Below are 17,143 nucleotides of genomic sequence, written 5' to 3'. Positions count from 1 at the left end.
CCCTTTGTGGTTTTCCTTTAGAATTAGATCACAGTTGTGAAGTTATCAACCAAACAAACGAAATCATTGTCCTTAGCACGACTCCTACATAGTTATTGAACAAACAAATCATTTTTGGATAAGGAAAGCATATGAATTAGCTGGCTCGGTAGGGCTTTGACTATCAACAACATTTTATCAAACAGGTGACAAGCATGAAAAAAACAAGCTTCCGAATGAACAAAGATGGAGAAGATCAAGAGGAGAAAAAGGAAGGTGGAGTAGGACCTTGGCTAGCCGCCAGCTTAGGAGGGTGAGGGGTTGAGGGAGGTAAAGCAAGGATTGGCCATGTGAGATAGAGAGAGAAAGGTGAGCGATGAGTGGAGACGAGAGAGTAGAGAGCTTACTAGCAAGAGATCGAAGTAATCGGACGGAGGTAGGAAAAGATGGCCATAGGTGATGATTGGACTTTGGAGGAGGCAGTAGGAGGTCTTGATGGCTGTCAGATACCACAAGAGGGAGGTTGAGAAGAGGAGCCCACCGGGCAAAGGTTGGAGGAGATGGTGATGAGACTTTGGAGGAGGTAGGGTGAGGTGTTGATGGTTGCCGGATACCACAAGAGGGAGGTTGAGAAGAGGAGCCCGATGACCATAGGTTAAAAATAATGTCTTCTTGAGGACATTATTTTTATCCTATGGGATAAGTACATTTCTATAGATTAGGCATCTTTAGGTTTAATCATCCAAATACTCAATTCTAACTTATATTGGATTTTTATCCTTAAGATTGTCAAATCCTATGGGATTAGCCTAAATCCTATAATATCCAAACAAGACCTTAGGACCTACTTAGGCCTAAAATCCTATAGAATTCGTGCACTGGACCAATATAATCATCTAACTCAAGCTGGGCTAAGCTATATTTACAAAAACCTAGAATGCCTCTAAAGTGGGTCGGTCTGAATCCCATAAGAAGAAAAAAAGATTTGCTGAGACCATCACTATAACGCCCCAACCCCACACTTGGGTCGATGACATGGTATAGCCACATATTTCCCCTAGAGTATAATTCTAGAGTATATAAAAAGGCTGTTAATCTGAACCAAAATACTTAATATCAAGAGAAATAGTTAAGGCAAACAACTCACTATATTCTTTACTAGAAAGTAAAGTTATCCAAAATACATGATTTAGATACATTCCGTATCAGATACGAAAACTTAACTATTACTATCACTCACCAAAAATTCCAAATCATCCCCATTTAGCTAGATGTTTTGCTACTCTGAAAAAATGGAAATGATAATATGAGCTCTCAGTATGTCTTTTTTTTCTCCCATTCAGGGCAGCTCACTCTAGAGGCATTCTGAGTTTTTATAAATATCGCTTAGCCCAACCTGATTTGGATGGTTATATTGGCTCAGTCCATAAATCCTATAAGATTTTGGGCCTAACCATCCAAGCAAGCCCTTAGAGTGATGGAAATCCTATCTGCAATAGAGTACATGGTACTGCAGAATGGTTGAAGGTCTGATTGAGCTACCATATATAGCTGAATGGTTATGGGGCTCATCCAAGATTTCCAACATGAGCTATTGTGACATTGTGATGGCTAGGTCAATATAGTGGGCAGAGGATTCAGACAAGAAAAAGGTACATTTATAGATTATGTCCATAACACTATTTTTTGGTTCTGCAGATCAGATGTCATGACAGCTAATAGTGTTGCATAGTTGGATCCAACAAGTAATAAAATCTTGAGTTAAGCAGGATCATGCGTTTGGATCTAGTACTATATTGGTGGAAACCTAATCAAATCAAATAGTGGTTCAGGTTGTACTTCCACTATTTTGGGTGCGCACACACACACAACGCACACGCTCACGCATACACACACACATACACATATACACATACACAGATCCAGATATCCAGATATTCACATATCCACATATATACATATATACATATATACATATGTATGCAGCTTGTTCAGAAGCAATATAAAATGCATGCTCTTACTATTCAGAGAATAATTAAAATAAAATGAACTTAAAGAAGCAGCCTAATGACCAGCTTACATCTTCTCACGCATAGCTCTGCGTCCTGCAAGAAGTTCGGGATCCATGCTGGGAGATCCTAGATTCTGCATCTGGGAATGTAAAGGGTTTCCATTGTGCTGGGATAGACCAGACAATTGTGGGCTTGCTTGATTTGTCATCTGTCCCGAAATATGTGAATGCGCATTCATCATCTCCCCCCGTGGCTCGAATATACAGAGGACATGTGTCAAGAATTCTGACTTGAGAGTCCAAATTTCAAGAATCCAGCGCCAATCTTAGGATACTACATGGTAGCAAGCTTGAGAGGATCAGCCCCATCATCCCAATCACCAAAGGCAAATCGTATTGATGTTGTCTAGCTCATTCAGACAAGGACATATGATCTGATCAATGTCCAGACTACTAGATGGAAGACAATAGGTAAAACAAGTAACAATCTAACAAGGGAAAAAATGGGGAAGAAGTCACCAACACCTTTTACTTCTTCTTGTCCTCCTCCTACTGTTCCAACTATTTTGAGTCCACTTGCTGCCTATGGCAATTGATCAATCAGATGCTGTTTTCAGGGCGATTACAATCATCAAAAACCTTCAATTCAACAGACCGAAGAATGGCTCCTACCATCAGTTATCAATGTCAGTGAAGGAAACAACGCGATAGCAAAAACAGTAGTAGCAGGAAATTAAAAAACAACAGTGAATACCGAAACGGGACGGAATTAAGGCCCGAGGATAAGGGCTTGAAGGTGATGGTCACCTATCCAGCAAGGCCCCAGATGTCGTAGAGTTGGATATCAAAGCGATTGTATTTGAGGGACAGCAAGTGCAGGACAATAGGAAGTAGATCAAAATTAAATAACCTGGAAGGGCCCAAACCCTAGCAACCAGATTCTGGCTGTTCCCGATCGAGGAGCGAAACCGAAACCCAGGAAGAGGTGCGAGGAAAGCAGACCCACCTGGGGAAGAGGACGATAAGGGTTCACGAGTGACGCTGCGGAGGAGAGGGCGGCGGCGACGAGAGGAGGAGAATAGACGAGACCACCTACCGACCGACCCTTGCTCCTCACTCCCTCACAACCGAAGGAGGAGCAGAAGCTACGGCCTGCAGGCCGACGTGCGGGGGATGGAGACCGCCTTGTGGCGATCGGGTAGAGATCAAGAAGGAAGAGAGAAACCCCCGCAGGTTCGCCAACCCGGACCAATCACGGATCCCGCGCGCACGACGGACGGATAGACGACACGAGGGGAATTCTCCCAAAAGAAAAGAGAAATGAAAGCAACCTGATCCTTCCTTCTCTCTCCGACACCGACGAAGAGATTATTATGCGTCTTCCTTTCGTCTTCCCACCACAGGCGGCGGCGGCGGCGGGCGGCTCCGATTTGATTGGTTTCCCGACGGACGCACGGACGGACGGACAAGTTTCTTGATTGATTTCCCTAATCTTGCCCACCGCCGTTTCAAATCCTGACCCGATTACGGCAAGCATCGGAAGCGCACGAGCGTGATTGGGAATTGGGATTATTATGTGACGCGCGAGTGGAATGGGATGCGAGCACTAGTAATTTTCACTGACATCATTTTTTCCCTTATTTTTACATCCCTTAAAATTTAGTCTTTTACATTTAGATCCTAAAAGAAAAAAATTTCAAACGTTCCTTAAAACATTTCAAACGTTATAAAGAGCCGGTCTCCTTCGCACCGGTATTAACGAAAAAAAAAAGGATAATAATCATAATACCCTCCATATTTTTTTAATTATCAAAAAAAATATATATTTTTTAAAAAAATTATCAAAAATTTTTTATCTCCGTTGGAAGATATTTGTTGTCAAATTTTCAAATCCTCCGTGGCTCATTCATCTCTAAATTATCAAAAAAATTTAATTTTATCAAAATTCTCACTAGCCATTAGTTTGTAAGTACAATTTTCTCAACAGATTCGATAATTTGAAAAAATAAAATTTAATATTTTTTAATATTTTGTATTTGAAAAAAATTTCATTGTTATTTAAATTTTTTTATACTTGATAACAGTTAGATTTATTATGTTCTTATATATTCAATTTATTTGTATTTAATAATATGTATGATTTTTAAAATTTTATAGTCAATTTTAATTTGAGATTTTTATAAAATTATTTATTTTTGGATCCTTTGTTTACATGCATTATTGGGATTCTACTCCATCAAAATTGAGAAGCCTTTTTGGGGCCATTGTCCAAATGCATTAGAAGGCATTTGCTACTTTAGTATAAGGGGACAGTGGACCTAAAATACTTGAAAGTAGTGAAGGGGATTGTTAGAGCAGTTAAACTATAATGATTCACTGTGGAAGTTATGTAGACTGTTAATTTTTTATTAATCATGTTATTTGAGACAATAATTAAGCAATGGAAATGATACTATTATCTAAGTTAAAGAATTGAACCCCCATCCTTAGAGAGCTAACTTCAAATAATTGAACCCTTATTCTTATTGTAATATTGTATTCTAATAGTATTCTATTTTGAGATAAATTAGGTAATAGTGTTGTATGTTAACTAAATTAGCTAACATTGTTACAACGTAACAACATTATGTTAACAATATTTTATGTATATATATAGAATAAATGACCTATTTACACTAGAGATCCACCATGAGGAACATCTTCATTTTTTCCTCAATATATAGTACGTTGGTGGCTCTATCAACTATTTTAGTAATTATGACTCAGACTTAATGAGTTAAATAGAGTTAAAAAATCTTACGAAGGAGCTTGGCTACTTGAAGGTAAAATAATGGTATTATGCAGTTTCTCGACAATCTTTAAAAGACAAACTAAAGTCTTTGTACATTGATCAAGATGTGCTTCAAATGTTGGTTTTTTGAAAGGGAGAGAGAAATATAGCAGTTTATGTAGAATATGTAATTGATGAAATTGATCTGGATATAGTTGAGCCACCTCCTGCACTTTCATCTATTGAAGACATTGATGAGGTAGCTGGAGAGCAACAAGAGGAGGGGTAGAATCAACAGTAGAGGCAGGATCAAGAGCAGGGTTAGTAGCAGGGGCAACAATAAGGGCATGACCAGGAGCAGGGACAGCAGCAAGAACAAGGTGGAAGGTCTGATCGAAGGCTTGTGAATGAAGAAGAGTATGACACAATCAGTTTTGATAGTGATCGTAGTCAACTCTTGAGTGACTTTTTAGTTTTTGATGAGGATGATGAGTTGTTTGAGAAGTATGTTGATGATTCAATTGCTGATACAAATATTGAAAGATAGGAGAAACGAGTTGTAGAAAGATGAGATATTTAGGAAAGAGCCTAAGCTTATGGATAGTGATGAGCTCAAAAGCATTGGTAGCTTATCAGATGGTGAAGGGGATAGCTCTAACTTTTTTGAGTTTAATGAGGTCATAGACTTTTTAAAACCTATAGGGGGCATTTAATGATCCAACTTGGATCACTACGGTGATCTAAGATCACTGGTGATCCAAATCTTGGGGTGATCTAATATCTAGTGATCTAAGATCACTATGTTTGATTTGTCATAGTGCAGTGATTAAAGATCTCCAGATATATACAAGCCACTTATTTGGTATGCTATGAGAATTCAAGATCACTGACCATATAATACCAAAAATACCTCTGACAACTTGTTTGGAAGTTGGGATTGAGGATTGGGGAAGAAAAACTTTTAGCACAAAATCAAATAAATTTTTTTCTCTTTCTAATCAGTACGATGAGAGAAAGATTTTTTTCTTTTTCGTGGAGATGACGCCCCAAGTACCTGCACATGCTCATTTTCTTTCGTAGAAAAGATGCCTCAACTCCCACCCCACATGTGCAAAAAAAATATCATGGCAAAAAAAATGATTTTCTCTTTCCAGAAGTCTCTCAATCATGAGGCTATTGGTTAACATATTTTAATATAAAATCATCGTGATGGAGTGATGCTAGATATCCGTCCTCAAGAATGGATTTCCTATCACCGTATTGGATGGTGATTTAAGGAGTAGGGGTGATTTGAAAACACCGTCATGTAGGATCACCATGATGCAACCAAACACGGTGATCTCATCATCTCTACCTACATCGTCCTTGATCCACCCCTTGATCCTGGGTGGATCACCCCATACCAAACACCCCCATAGATTTGAAGTTCGGAATACTTTTTGCTTCGATTAAAATATTTAGAAAGGCTTTAAGACAATATGCTATAGAACAAAGGTTTAAATATCAGTACAAGCATAATAAAAAAGCTAGAGTAACTATAGTATACAAAAAAAATTATGGTTAGATGATACATGACTCCTCCTACAAAGGATATCCATTTATCAGATTAGAAAGTTTCAATCCATACATAAATATGGGAAACATTTTGATAATTACCTTATGAGCTCCAGATGGTTATCTTAAGCCTACATGAAAAATATTAGTGATGATATCAAATGAAGTGTTAAAGAATTTGTTTCGAAAATGAAGAGGGATGTTAAGGCACAGATATTCATGGCTCAAGCCTATAAGACCAAGAGGAAGGCACTCCTAGCCATTCACAGATAGGATAGAGAGAAATATGAAAAACTATGGAAGTATTGTGACATCATTAAGAAGACTTTTGGTGTCTTTATGTAATTAATTTTTATTACAAAATGAATATATATATATATATATATATATATATATATATATATATATTTACTTTTTAGTATCTTAAATATCCCGATATGTCCTTAAATGTCTCAATAGGTTTCAATAGATATTACAGAAGTGAATAATTTGTCCATACAATGAGAGAAATGTTACACATCTATAAATATCATTTCTGCCTAAAGTTTATACAATCACATGTATACATCCATATATATCTATATAGTTGTCATTTTTCTCTGTAGTCTATACAAACATCGATACATAACCATACATATTAAGGCACTGAATAAGAATTGCCAACAATCTATATAATCATCGATACACGTTCATACACATTCACATAATTATCATTTTTATCTATAATCCAAACAATCACCTGTACACATCTATTCATAGGAGATCTGATCATCTGTACAATCCAAATGATTATCATTTTCACCATGCACAAACATACAGTCAGTTGCATAAATATATCAATCATATTTCAAATATATTTTTAATTGAAAAGTAGGTAAAAGCAATATATCGATTAACAAATTTACAGCAATATAAAAGAAAGTTGTGTATCATTCCATATGCTTAGAGCAACATCAAAAAGTTCAGTACATGTATCGACACATAAATAATAAAAAGCTATATATCGATCATATATTCCTCCATACAACAAATGTATACATGTATCAGCACATAAACAACTCCACAATCAAAAAAATATTGTATAACAAAAAATATATGATAAAAAATGTTGTCAAGATCTCCAAGAGGATAGGTGGGCTGGGGCTGGTCCTGTTAGGACTGGGGTTGTTGAAGCTGCTACTGCTACCATTGCTAAGATTATTGCTGCTGCTATTGCTATCTGAAAATACAAACAAAATATATTTACTTTATATGAATTTGAAAAGAATTTTTATAAAAAAATTTTCATTTGATGTTCTTCATTATCTTTCTTGAACTTTCTTTTTTCTTAAATGTACCAGCAAATGAAGTGCTTTTCTATTTAGGTGCAGGTATGCCCTTCTTAGGAGCTTCTTTTGTAAAGGATTTGTTCTTCTTAGCATCTTTATATGTCCAAGTATTGTGCCCTTATTGTATATAGTTGCTACACCTAAGACTGCCTCCAGTCTTTCTTATCTTATGAAGGTCCTACACCTCATCCTCCTCTTTTCTTCTTGACTTTTTTTAGAGAAGTTGAGCAACATATAGATCATGGGCACACCAACGAAGGAGGGTCTAGGATTTTAGGGTTTAGGATTTAGAGTTTCGGATTTAGAGTTTTAGGATTTTAGGATTTAAAGTTTAGGATTTTAAGATTTAGAGTTTAGGATTTAGGATTTTAGGATTTTGGGTTTAGGATTTTAAGGTTTTGGGTTTAGGGTAGGGTTTTAGAGTTTAGGATTTAGGATTTTAAGATTTAGGATTTAGGATTTTTAGGATTTTTAGAGTTTAGGGTTTAGGATTTTAGGATTTAGGATTTTGAGTTTGGGGTTTAAGGTTTAAGATTTTAGGGTTTAGGGTCTACGATTTTAGGGTTTTAGGATTTAGAGTTTTGGGTTTAGGATTTTAGGCTTTAGGGTTTAGGATCTGGGGTCTAGGGTTTAGCATTTAGGATCTAAGGTCTAGGGTTTAGGATCTAAGGTCTAGCATTTAGGGTTTAGAGTCCAGGGTTTAGGGTCTAGAGCTTAGGATTTAGGATCTAGGGTCTAGGGTCTAGGGTCTAGGGTCAAGGGTCTGGGATCTAGGGTTTGAAATTTAGGATTTAGGATTTAGGGTCTAGAGTTTATGATTTAGGATCTAGGATCTAGGATCTATGGTTTAGGATTTAGGGTCTGGGGTCTAGGATTTTTGGTTTAGGGTTTAGGATTTCTAGGATTTTTAGGGTTTAGGGTGTTTAGAGGTTAGGATTTAGGATTTTCAGGGTTTGGGGTTTTTAGGATTTTGGGGCTAGGATTTAGGGATTAGGATTTTGAGTCCAGAGTTTTTAGATTTAGGATTTAGGGTTTAAGATTTTTTTAGGATTTTTAAGGTTTTGAATTTTTTAGGGTTTATGATTTTAAGATTCAGGGTTTAAGATTTAGATTATGTTTGGTTGCTGACAATCTATCCAGATTACTGATAATTTAATGTGGTAATCTAGATTATTGTATTTGTTATACTTTTTGAATGGTAGTCCAGATTGTTTTGGGAAGGGATGGCTATCTATATTATCACTTTTTTGTCAATGATGTAATAAAAATTTTGAACAAAATTATTTCTCAAAAAAATTATACAAAATCCATTGTCCAACCCTCCCCCCTCCCCTCCATCCCCTCTGTGTGCACTCCTAGCCCATGGCTCCTCCATCTCTCTTTACCTGCCGGTGATTCCTCCGCCCTTATCCCTCCCCCCTATGGCTCCTCCACGTCCATTCCCACCACCACCCCACAAGCTCTCGCCCCCTCCCCACCTCTCCTAATGCTTGTGGTTCCCCACACCCCTTGGCCCACCACTTTTCTGTTCCATCACCACACCCATATCATTTTCGTTATTTCTCATCAGGGTAAAAGAAGAGGATCAGGACAAAATTATTGAAGATATTTTAAAAATTTGATTTCATATTACTGATAAACTGATCGTCATACCAAACATGTCAATCAAGATTTTCAATAATTTTACTGCAACATCATCTATGTTTACCAAATACAGTAATCAATATTACTAATAATTTAATGAAGGTAATCTATCCTAAAGGCAATCCATATTATCTTTCAAAATTGCCTGACAATGCACCAAATATAACCTTAAGTTTTTGGGCTTAGGATTTTAGGGTTTAGGATTTAGTATTTAGTGTTTGAAATTTAAGGTTTGGGATTCAGGAGTTGGAATTATTGACTCAGTTGTCGTGGGGTAGAGCTGTTAATTTGGATTGGACCTGTTGGGTTGGCCCACCCCACCATGTAAATGGAACGAGTTGAATTCATATTTTAGCAATCCGTTTAAAAGCGGGTTGAATAACCCACCTTATTTGGATTGCGAGTTGTGGCGGGTTCCAGGTGGGTCAGGAAGGGCGGACTGACCGCCCTGACCCATCTCTTTTTTTTAGCAGATTGTGGCAGATTCAGGGCACATCAGGACGAGATGGCCCACCTCTTTTTTTTTTTAGTACCATATTATTTTAATACTATATTTTCTCTATTTATATTGCTGTTTTACAATTTTTTTGCTGTATATCAATCTTAAAACTATTCAAATACCTTTCAAATTATATTTTTATATTTTGTAATCTACCGGCACTTCATTATGCTTGATCACCATATTTTCTTTATCCACAAAAATAATATGTGGATATTTGTCATCCTCTCTTTATTTTGCTATTTTAGTACTACATTTCTTCTCTTTTTTTAGTAATATATCTTCTCAATTTGTATTGCTGTTTTTTTTTTTTTTTTTTTTTAAAATTTTGATAGATTGGGTCGTTTAATCTGTAGCCCATGGTGGGTTGGATTGGGTTGGAGTTTTCCCAACCCACCAAGATAATCTGTCCCGTCCTATTTAGAGGTGGGTTGTGACAGATCGGAACGGACTGGCCTGTCTTGACAGCTCTAGTCATACCCATTGAAGCTATTGATATGTTACTCCTGCTAGACCCAAGAGCACCATTGGCAGGTTGGTGCTGGTACCCATTAGATAGCGGTCCTAAACAAAAAAGACACAGTTGTTGTTGCTGCAACCAGGGCAAATAAATGAATAAGAGTAAAAACAAAGATAAAAGCAACTAGAATTACCATTGGATGCATTGAAGGAGACACTATGTCCAACATCAGTTAAGTTGTTTCCAGTTGGGAATAAGTTGCCCATGTTGGCCGTGGTTTGAATCCCCATACCAGGACCACTGGCTGCAGTAGCAGAGTTTTCTGTTGAACAAGAAGCTACAGAACTTGTGCTGCCATCATGGGATATACCAGGTGTCGGAATCATTGGACTGAGAGAGGAGGAATATGCAATATTATGAGACAGATCGGCTGTGGTTTGGTAAACTCTTCATTATCCGTTGCAAACGGCGCTCAACCGGCTCCATCACCACACTCATATAATCTTCCTGATGACACACAAGGACATTGCCTAAAACGCTTAAATTCATGAATTAATTGTTACTCTAAAGAAAGAATTATTGATACAAGAACAAAAATACCTTTCTCGCAGAATCCTTGAATATGCGCTCCTCCAACCGCCTTGCAAGTTCTGGTAATCTACGCAGCCAATCATCAGAAGAGTGACGATTTCTTCTTTTGAGGTAGTTGTAGCTGCACACACTCGATCATTTAGGATTACCTATGGCTCTAGATATTTAGAGCATTAACAGAAAAGGCTCTGGATGTAATATCATGTGCCTAAAGATACAAAGCTCATAATATCGAACCTTGACCTCTTTGTTATTTGTCTGGAGTGTTTCCAACTCTAGGAGAAATTTGGAGGACCATTCTAGAAAATATATGAGCTTAATCTAGTGAACAATAAGATTATTTTGCCCTCTTGGCTCATCATATAAGTTTCATGAGAATCCATTCTCCTGCCCAAAGTTGAGTTGCACCACAGTACTGAGAATTGACTCAAGGCCAGTAGCATGTAGTCTGGGTAGTTTATGTCAGCTATATACATGTATGTATGTCTGTATACATATATAAATATAAATATAAATACACACACACACACACACACACACACACACACACACATATATTGGTTATATGAGTATCTCTATCTAATCAACTAATATATTACTATTTTTTGTTTATCCCAAAGACAGACAGAATATTACAATAGAAAAGCAGAAAATTAAAAGGAAAGTTACAATAGAAGATGCCAAATACACGAGCAGATGCATGCGGTAGCTCATAATTTCATTATTGAAAATAATAGAGAATGCATCCCGCAGAAAAATTATGATACAAACAAAGATAGATATGATATGTTTATGTGCATGCAGTTTCAGTCTCAAATAAAAGTCATTTGCGTTTGCAACTTGTCATGTCGAACAACATAGCAACTTAGCAAACTCAGCTATTACAATAATTAGTGAACAAGACAAAGGAACAGTTGCAAAAATAATTACTTCTCTCACAATAGTAGGTAATATGAACCAACTGTGATACAATATTCATATTACCAGGAATTTATTGCTAATAAAATCACACTCCTGAGCAATTATATAGGCCAGTAATATATTGATGAATATGATGCAATAATATCTCGAAAGCAATACTTTATCAGCATGTTCAGAGAACAGACATAGTTTTAGGCCTTGTTTGGGACGATCCCATGGGATCCAGATAGATGAACCAGAAAGAGAATGAGGGGGTGACGAAGGGAGAAAACAGGTGAGAGAGTGGGAGAGAATACGGAATACGGAGTTGCAGATAGGGTGACCTCCACTCTCTCCCTCTCCTGCTCTCCTGGCCCACACCTTCGGATCCTATAGGATCATCACAAACAACGCCTAAGGGCCTGTTTGGGTGCTTGGAATTTATAACCTTAGGGTAAAATTCATGAAGGAATGTGGGTTTTGATCCTATAGGATTATACCTAAAATCCTATTGAGAGAAAAATCTCATGTAACTAATTCTATCCTATGTTTGGGTAATAAATTAGGATTTCCTCCCATTCCTCCTTTCTCTTCCTCTTCTCTCTCCCTCTATAAAATCTTTCCCTTAATATTCATCTCATATTTGATGTATAGCACATAAAACTGAAAGGGCAACCTGGAATCTGTGGACAAAGGTAGCTCTATAATAAAAACAAAGATCCATCAAAAAGCAAATTTGGAACAAGGAGTTACAAAGCCATTTCTTTCAATCCTTGAACAAGTCTTCATGCCACAAGAAAGAGCTCTCTCTTATAAAATCAATAAAAGCATCCAGTGCCTTTTATTTAGTAAGCATTCTGGTGCCACTAGAATTACTTCTGATGGTAGAGTTCTCTACATAGGTAAATAGACAACCCAGCACTTCAATGACCACTTCCTTGCACTTGAACTCATGATCCCCAAAATTTAATAGTTGAAATTTAAAGCTTTCAGAAAGCTAAAACTTTCACATCATTTAAGTTACTTAAATGTCCAAAAGAAAACAAAATTTAATCAGATGCATCTCATAGCCCTGTGTTCCCTATCCCATTTTCCAAACATGCGCAATGCTTTTTCACATATGCTGGATATCAGAATCATCCAGCCGTTCTCCACGGCACCACTCAATTGTGAAGCTTCATATCAGGTGACAGCATGACGGCAACAAAAGGAGGGCAATGTTGTGCCTTTGTACAATACCTATCCAGCAATAAACAGGAACACATGTGGTATTGATCTCATTAGCTAACGAGCTTCATTTTTCAGTCTATTGCATTAACACGAGTGCCAAAGCTCTCGAATATAATCTCAAGCTCTCCTACCTTGATATGCCCATTATGTCAGTCCGCTTCATTGTTAAACCTCATGAAAAACAGGATGTGGATGTGCGGTGTTCCTATCAAATGCCAACGCCCATTATGCAATTCTCCGATTCTAATTTGGGTTTTAAACACAGAATGTTCTTAGACACTGTAAAGAGACTTAGAATCATGCGGACCATCGATGCTAGTGGGCTTGGTAATTCAGTTTTGCAATCAGCTTAGGAAAGCCAAGTGCTAGCCTTACAGGATTCTCATAATTATATATAAAAAGCACGCTAGCTTCAAATCAATCTATGGATTTTAATACACCTTTGCCAATACAACATCCTTATGCTGTCAAAGCTTTCTATAAACAAAATCTGCTTAGGATATTCCAAAATGAACTAATTATCATGGCCATGGCTCATCCAAGCAAAATATCGTAAGTCCGATGGGACTAACCAAAATTACCCTTTGTGGTTTTCCTTTAGAGTCAGATCACAGTTGTGAAGTTATCAACCAAACAAACGAAATCATTGTCCTTAGCACGACTCCTACATAGTTATTAAACAAACAAATCACTTTTGGATAAGGAAAGCATATGAATTAGCTGTGTTGGGATATACCGACCGGTCTCTCTCACGCCGACTCACCGTCGGGCCCGTCTGACCGACGCCCGACTCTACCGACCGACGACTGCCGACACTATCCGACCGAAGATATATCGGTCGGGCAAACCCTTTCCATTCCCGACTGACCGAACAACGGAGCCCGATCTCCGACTCCCGCAACGTGTCAGACTGACCGTCGGAGGGTCCCTGGGTCTTCACCCGACATCCTACAACCAAATGCCAACGTATGGCCGGTCGGCTCCCTCAAACGCCATACGACTGCTGAGGGCCGCCGTCCTGACAAAGGCATGCGGCATAGCCGCCCTGGGACATTGTCCTGCCAAGGGTATAGATTAATTCCAGCGATTTGACAACCCACGACGACTTGACAATCCGCGACGACTCTGACAGCCTCCGGTGATTTGACAACTCCCCCAGTTGTCTGCACCATTAATGACGGCACCACGCCGCGCTCTACTATAAAACGGAGAAGGCAACAGTGCTGCGAGGAGGTTCTTTCGAAGCCTCTGGACTCACTCTCTCTAGTTCTCACCCTCTCCCTCGCTGAATTCCCCTGATTCTTTTCTACTGTTGCCTAGTCTCCTCTCTAACTTGACCGTCGGAGGGTCCCCGCTGGAGGCATCTCCGGTCAGTGTGGACTTCTCTTGTAGGTGCTCGTTTTCGGCGACCAGACGACGAGGAGATTGGCCGCAACAGGTTTGGCGCGCCAGGTAGGGGCTTCTGACCTCCACAGAGCTTGAAAAAATCCTTTCGAAATGATAAGAACCAGGGCTCAGCGATCGAGGGCCACCGGATCGGCGAGGCACTCTTCCCGTCGGGAAGAGACCTCTCCTCCACCCTCCATGGCGGAGCCCAGCTCTCCGCATCCTGTGGTGACCACGGAGGTGCAAATTGCGGTGATTGTACGGCAGATGACTGTGCTGACGGATGCAGTCAAGAGCCTTCAACAACAACCAATCCGGTTACCGCAATCGCCGGCGGGGCAACCGACGGCACACCCGATGCCCTCCAGGAGTAGCCGCCGACGCCCGCATCGGTCTCCGTCTCCTCCTCAGGAGCAGCTGTCACAGCACTCCCACCGAGAGGAAGAGAGGCGGCTACGGTATGATACCCACCGGTCTCGACGACCGTCTCCTTCCTGGCTGGAACGAGCGAGGAAGGAGAAGCGATCGCGAACACCGTCCGCCTCCCTCTCAGATTCATCGGGAGACTCGACCCTCGGGATCTCCCAGCACCGACTGGTCGATGACTACGAACGCAGGTTTGAAGAAATCGACCGTCGGCTCACCCAGCTTCAGGTGGACGGGCAGAAGTCTTCGAACGACGTCGACTTCCAGACTGCCCAACCTCTCTCCCGACTCATCCTCCATGAGCCGATCCCTAGTCGGATCAAAATACCTCATGTGGAGCTCTACGACGGCTCCACCGATCCAGTTGACCATCTGGAGAGCTACAAGGCTCTCATGACGATCCAAGGGGCAACCGATGTCCTTCTCTGCATCGGCTTCCCCGCCACACTTCGCAATGCCGCCAGAGCCTGGTACTCCAGCCTCCGCTCAGGAAGCATCCACTCCTTCGGACAGCTCAAACATGCTTTCGTGATCCATTTCAGCACCAGCCGAAAGCCCCCACGAACCTCGGACAGCCTTTTTTTCCTCAAGCAGAGAGAAAATGAGACGCTCCGACACTTCGTATCATGATTCAACACGACCACGCTTGAGGTTCGGGACCTCAACGAAGACATGGCTATTTCAGCCATGAAGAGGGGGCTAAGGAGGTCCCGATTTACGTACTCCTTGGACAAGACTCTCCCCCGGACATATGCCGAACTGCTGGAACGCGCGTACAAATACATGTGCACAGATGAAGGAGCTTCCGATCGGTGCCTAACTGAGGCCAAGGGCTCGAAGGAGAAGCGAAGGAAAGATCGGGCCCCTACCGAGCCCAACAGGCCTCCGACCGACAAACAGATCTCACCCCAGCGACGGAGCCCGAGATCGCCTCGACGGCGAAGTCTGAGGCCGATGCATCCCAGGTATGACTCCTATACTCCCCTCTCTGCTCCTCGTGCACAGATTTTGATGGAGATCGAAGGGGAAGAATATTTGCGACGGTCTCCACCTTTGAAGGCAAAGGGCCTCGACCGGCGAAAGTACTGTCGATTTCATCGAGGCCACGGCCATAACATCGAGCAGTGCATCCAACTCAAAGATAAAATTGAGGCCCTCATACATTGGGGGTATCTCGAAAAATTTTGAAGGAAACCGCCGACCCGACCCGTCCCCGACCGACGATCCCAACCGACTGAGGAGGCAGCGAACAATCAGCCCACGGCCGGGGTCATCAACATGATCTCCAAACGACTGAGCCCGGGGATGACTGCTGGAGGGGAGTCGACAAAGAAGCTACACCAAGATGATGTAATTACTTTTACAGACGAGGATGTTCGGAGAATCCAAACTCCCCATGACGATGCTGTTGTTGTCTCAGCAACAATAGCAAATTATGATGTAAGAAGGATCTTTGTTGATAATGAAAGTTCGACTAATATTTTATTTTACTCGATCTTCTCCCGAATGCGACTGTCGGCTGATCGGCTCGAAAGAGTCTCCACGCCTCTAGTGGGTTTCGTCGGGGAAGCCGTCACGGTGGAAGGAGAAGTTACTCTTCCCGTGACAGCTGGAACCGAACCACGACAAAGCACCATCCACCTAACCTTTGCAGTCGTCCAAGTACCTTCGGCCTACAACGCCATACTTGGAAGACCTGGGCTGAATACCCTCAAAGCTATAGTCTCGACCTACCACCTGCTGGTTCGGTTCCCGACCAAAAACAGAGTCGGAGAGATACGCGGAGATCAACATCTTGCTCGGCGATGCTTTCAAATCTCTGCTTGAAGTAACAAAGCGAAGGACTCCCTGACGGCTGATAAGTTGGACCAGCGAAGAGAGGAAGAACGGGGCGAACCGGCCGAACAGCTGGTTTCCATCCCGATAGCGGAGAATCCCGAATGAGTGGTTTGGGTTGGATCCCAATTATCTGACCCTGAGCAATGGCAGCTAGTGGAGCTGCTGAAGGCCAATACCGACGTATTCGCTTGGTCGGTAGCGGATATATCCGACATCCTCCCGGAGACGATGACTCACCGACTCAACATCAACCCTGGAATGAGGCCGGTGAGGCAGAAGAAGCGGTCTTTCGCTCCTGAAAGATAGAAGGCCATTGACGAGGAAGTGGACAAGCTATTCGAGGCGGACTTCATCAGAGAAATCACGTACCTCGATTGGCTTGCCAATGTTGTCATGGTGAAAAAAGCCAACGGAAGGTGGAGGATCTGCATTGACTATATCGACCTAAATCGTGCCTGTCCGAAGGATAGCTTCCCACTTTCAAAAATCGACCAACTGGTAGACGCGACGTTCGACCATCGACTAC

General features: G+C 40.8%; 1 protein-coding gene across 9 annotated transcripts in view; it reads right to left on the bottom strand.

The window, feature by feature from the left end:
- LOC105050908 (probable histone acetyltransferase HAC-like 1) overlaps positions 1 to 17,143 on the bottom strand; it is a gene marked incomplete at its 3' end in the record, with an annotated part of 58,227 nt that overhangs the window by 18,403 nt on the left and 22,681 nt on the right. For 3 of the 9 annotated variants that reach the window (XM_073261994.1, XM_073261995.1, XM_073261996.1), the window contains 4 exon segments: positions 2,060 to 2,396; positions 2,516 to 2,658; positions 10,439 to 10,752; positions 10,846 to 10,957. In XM_073261994.1, coding sequence (XP_073118095.1) covers positions 2,060 to 2,232 — 173 coding nt within the window. 9 annotated transcript variants of the gene reach the window in all.

Source organism: Elaeis guineensis, chromosome 8 (genome assembly GCF_000442705.2).
Source record: "Elaeis guineensis isolate ETL-2024a chromosome 8, EG11, whole genome shotgun sequence".
Lineage (NCBI taxonomy): Eukaryota > Viridiplantae > Streptophyta > Magnoliopsida > Arecales > Arecaceae > Elaeis > Elaeis guineensis.
The sequence above is the reverse complement of the archived record's forward strand: the minus strand, read 5'-3'. Positions and strand labels throughout refer to the sequence as shown.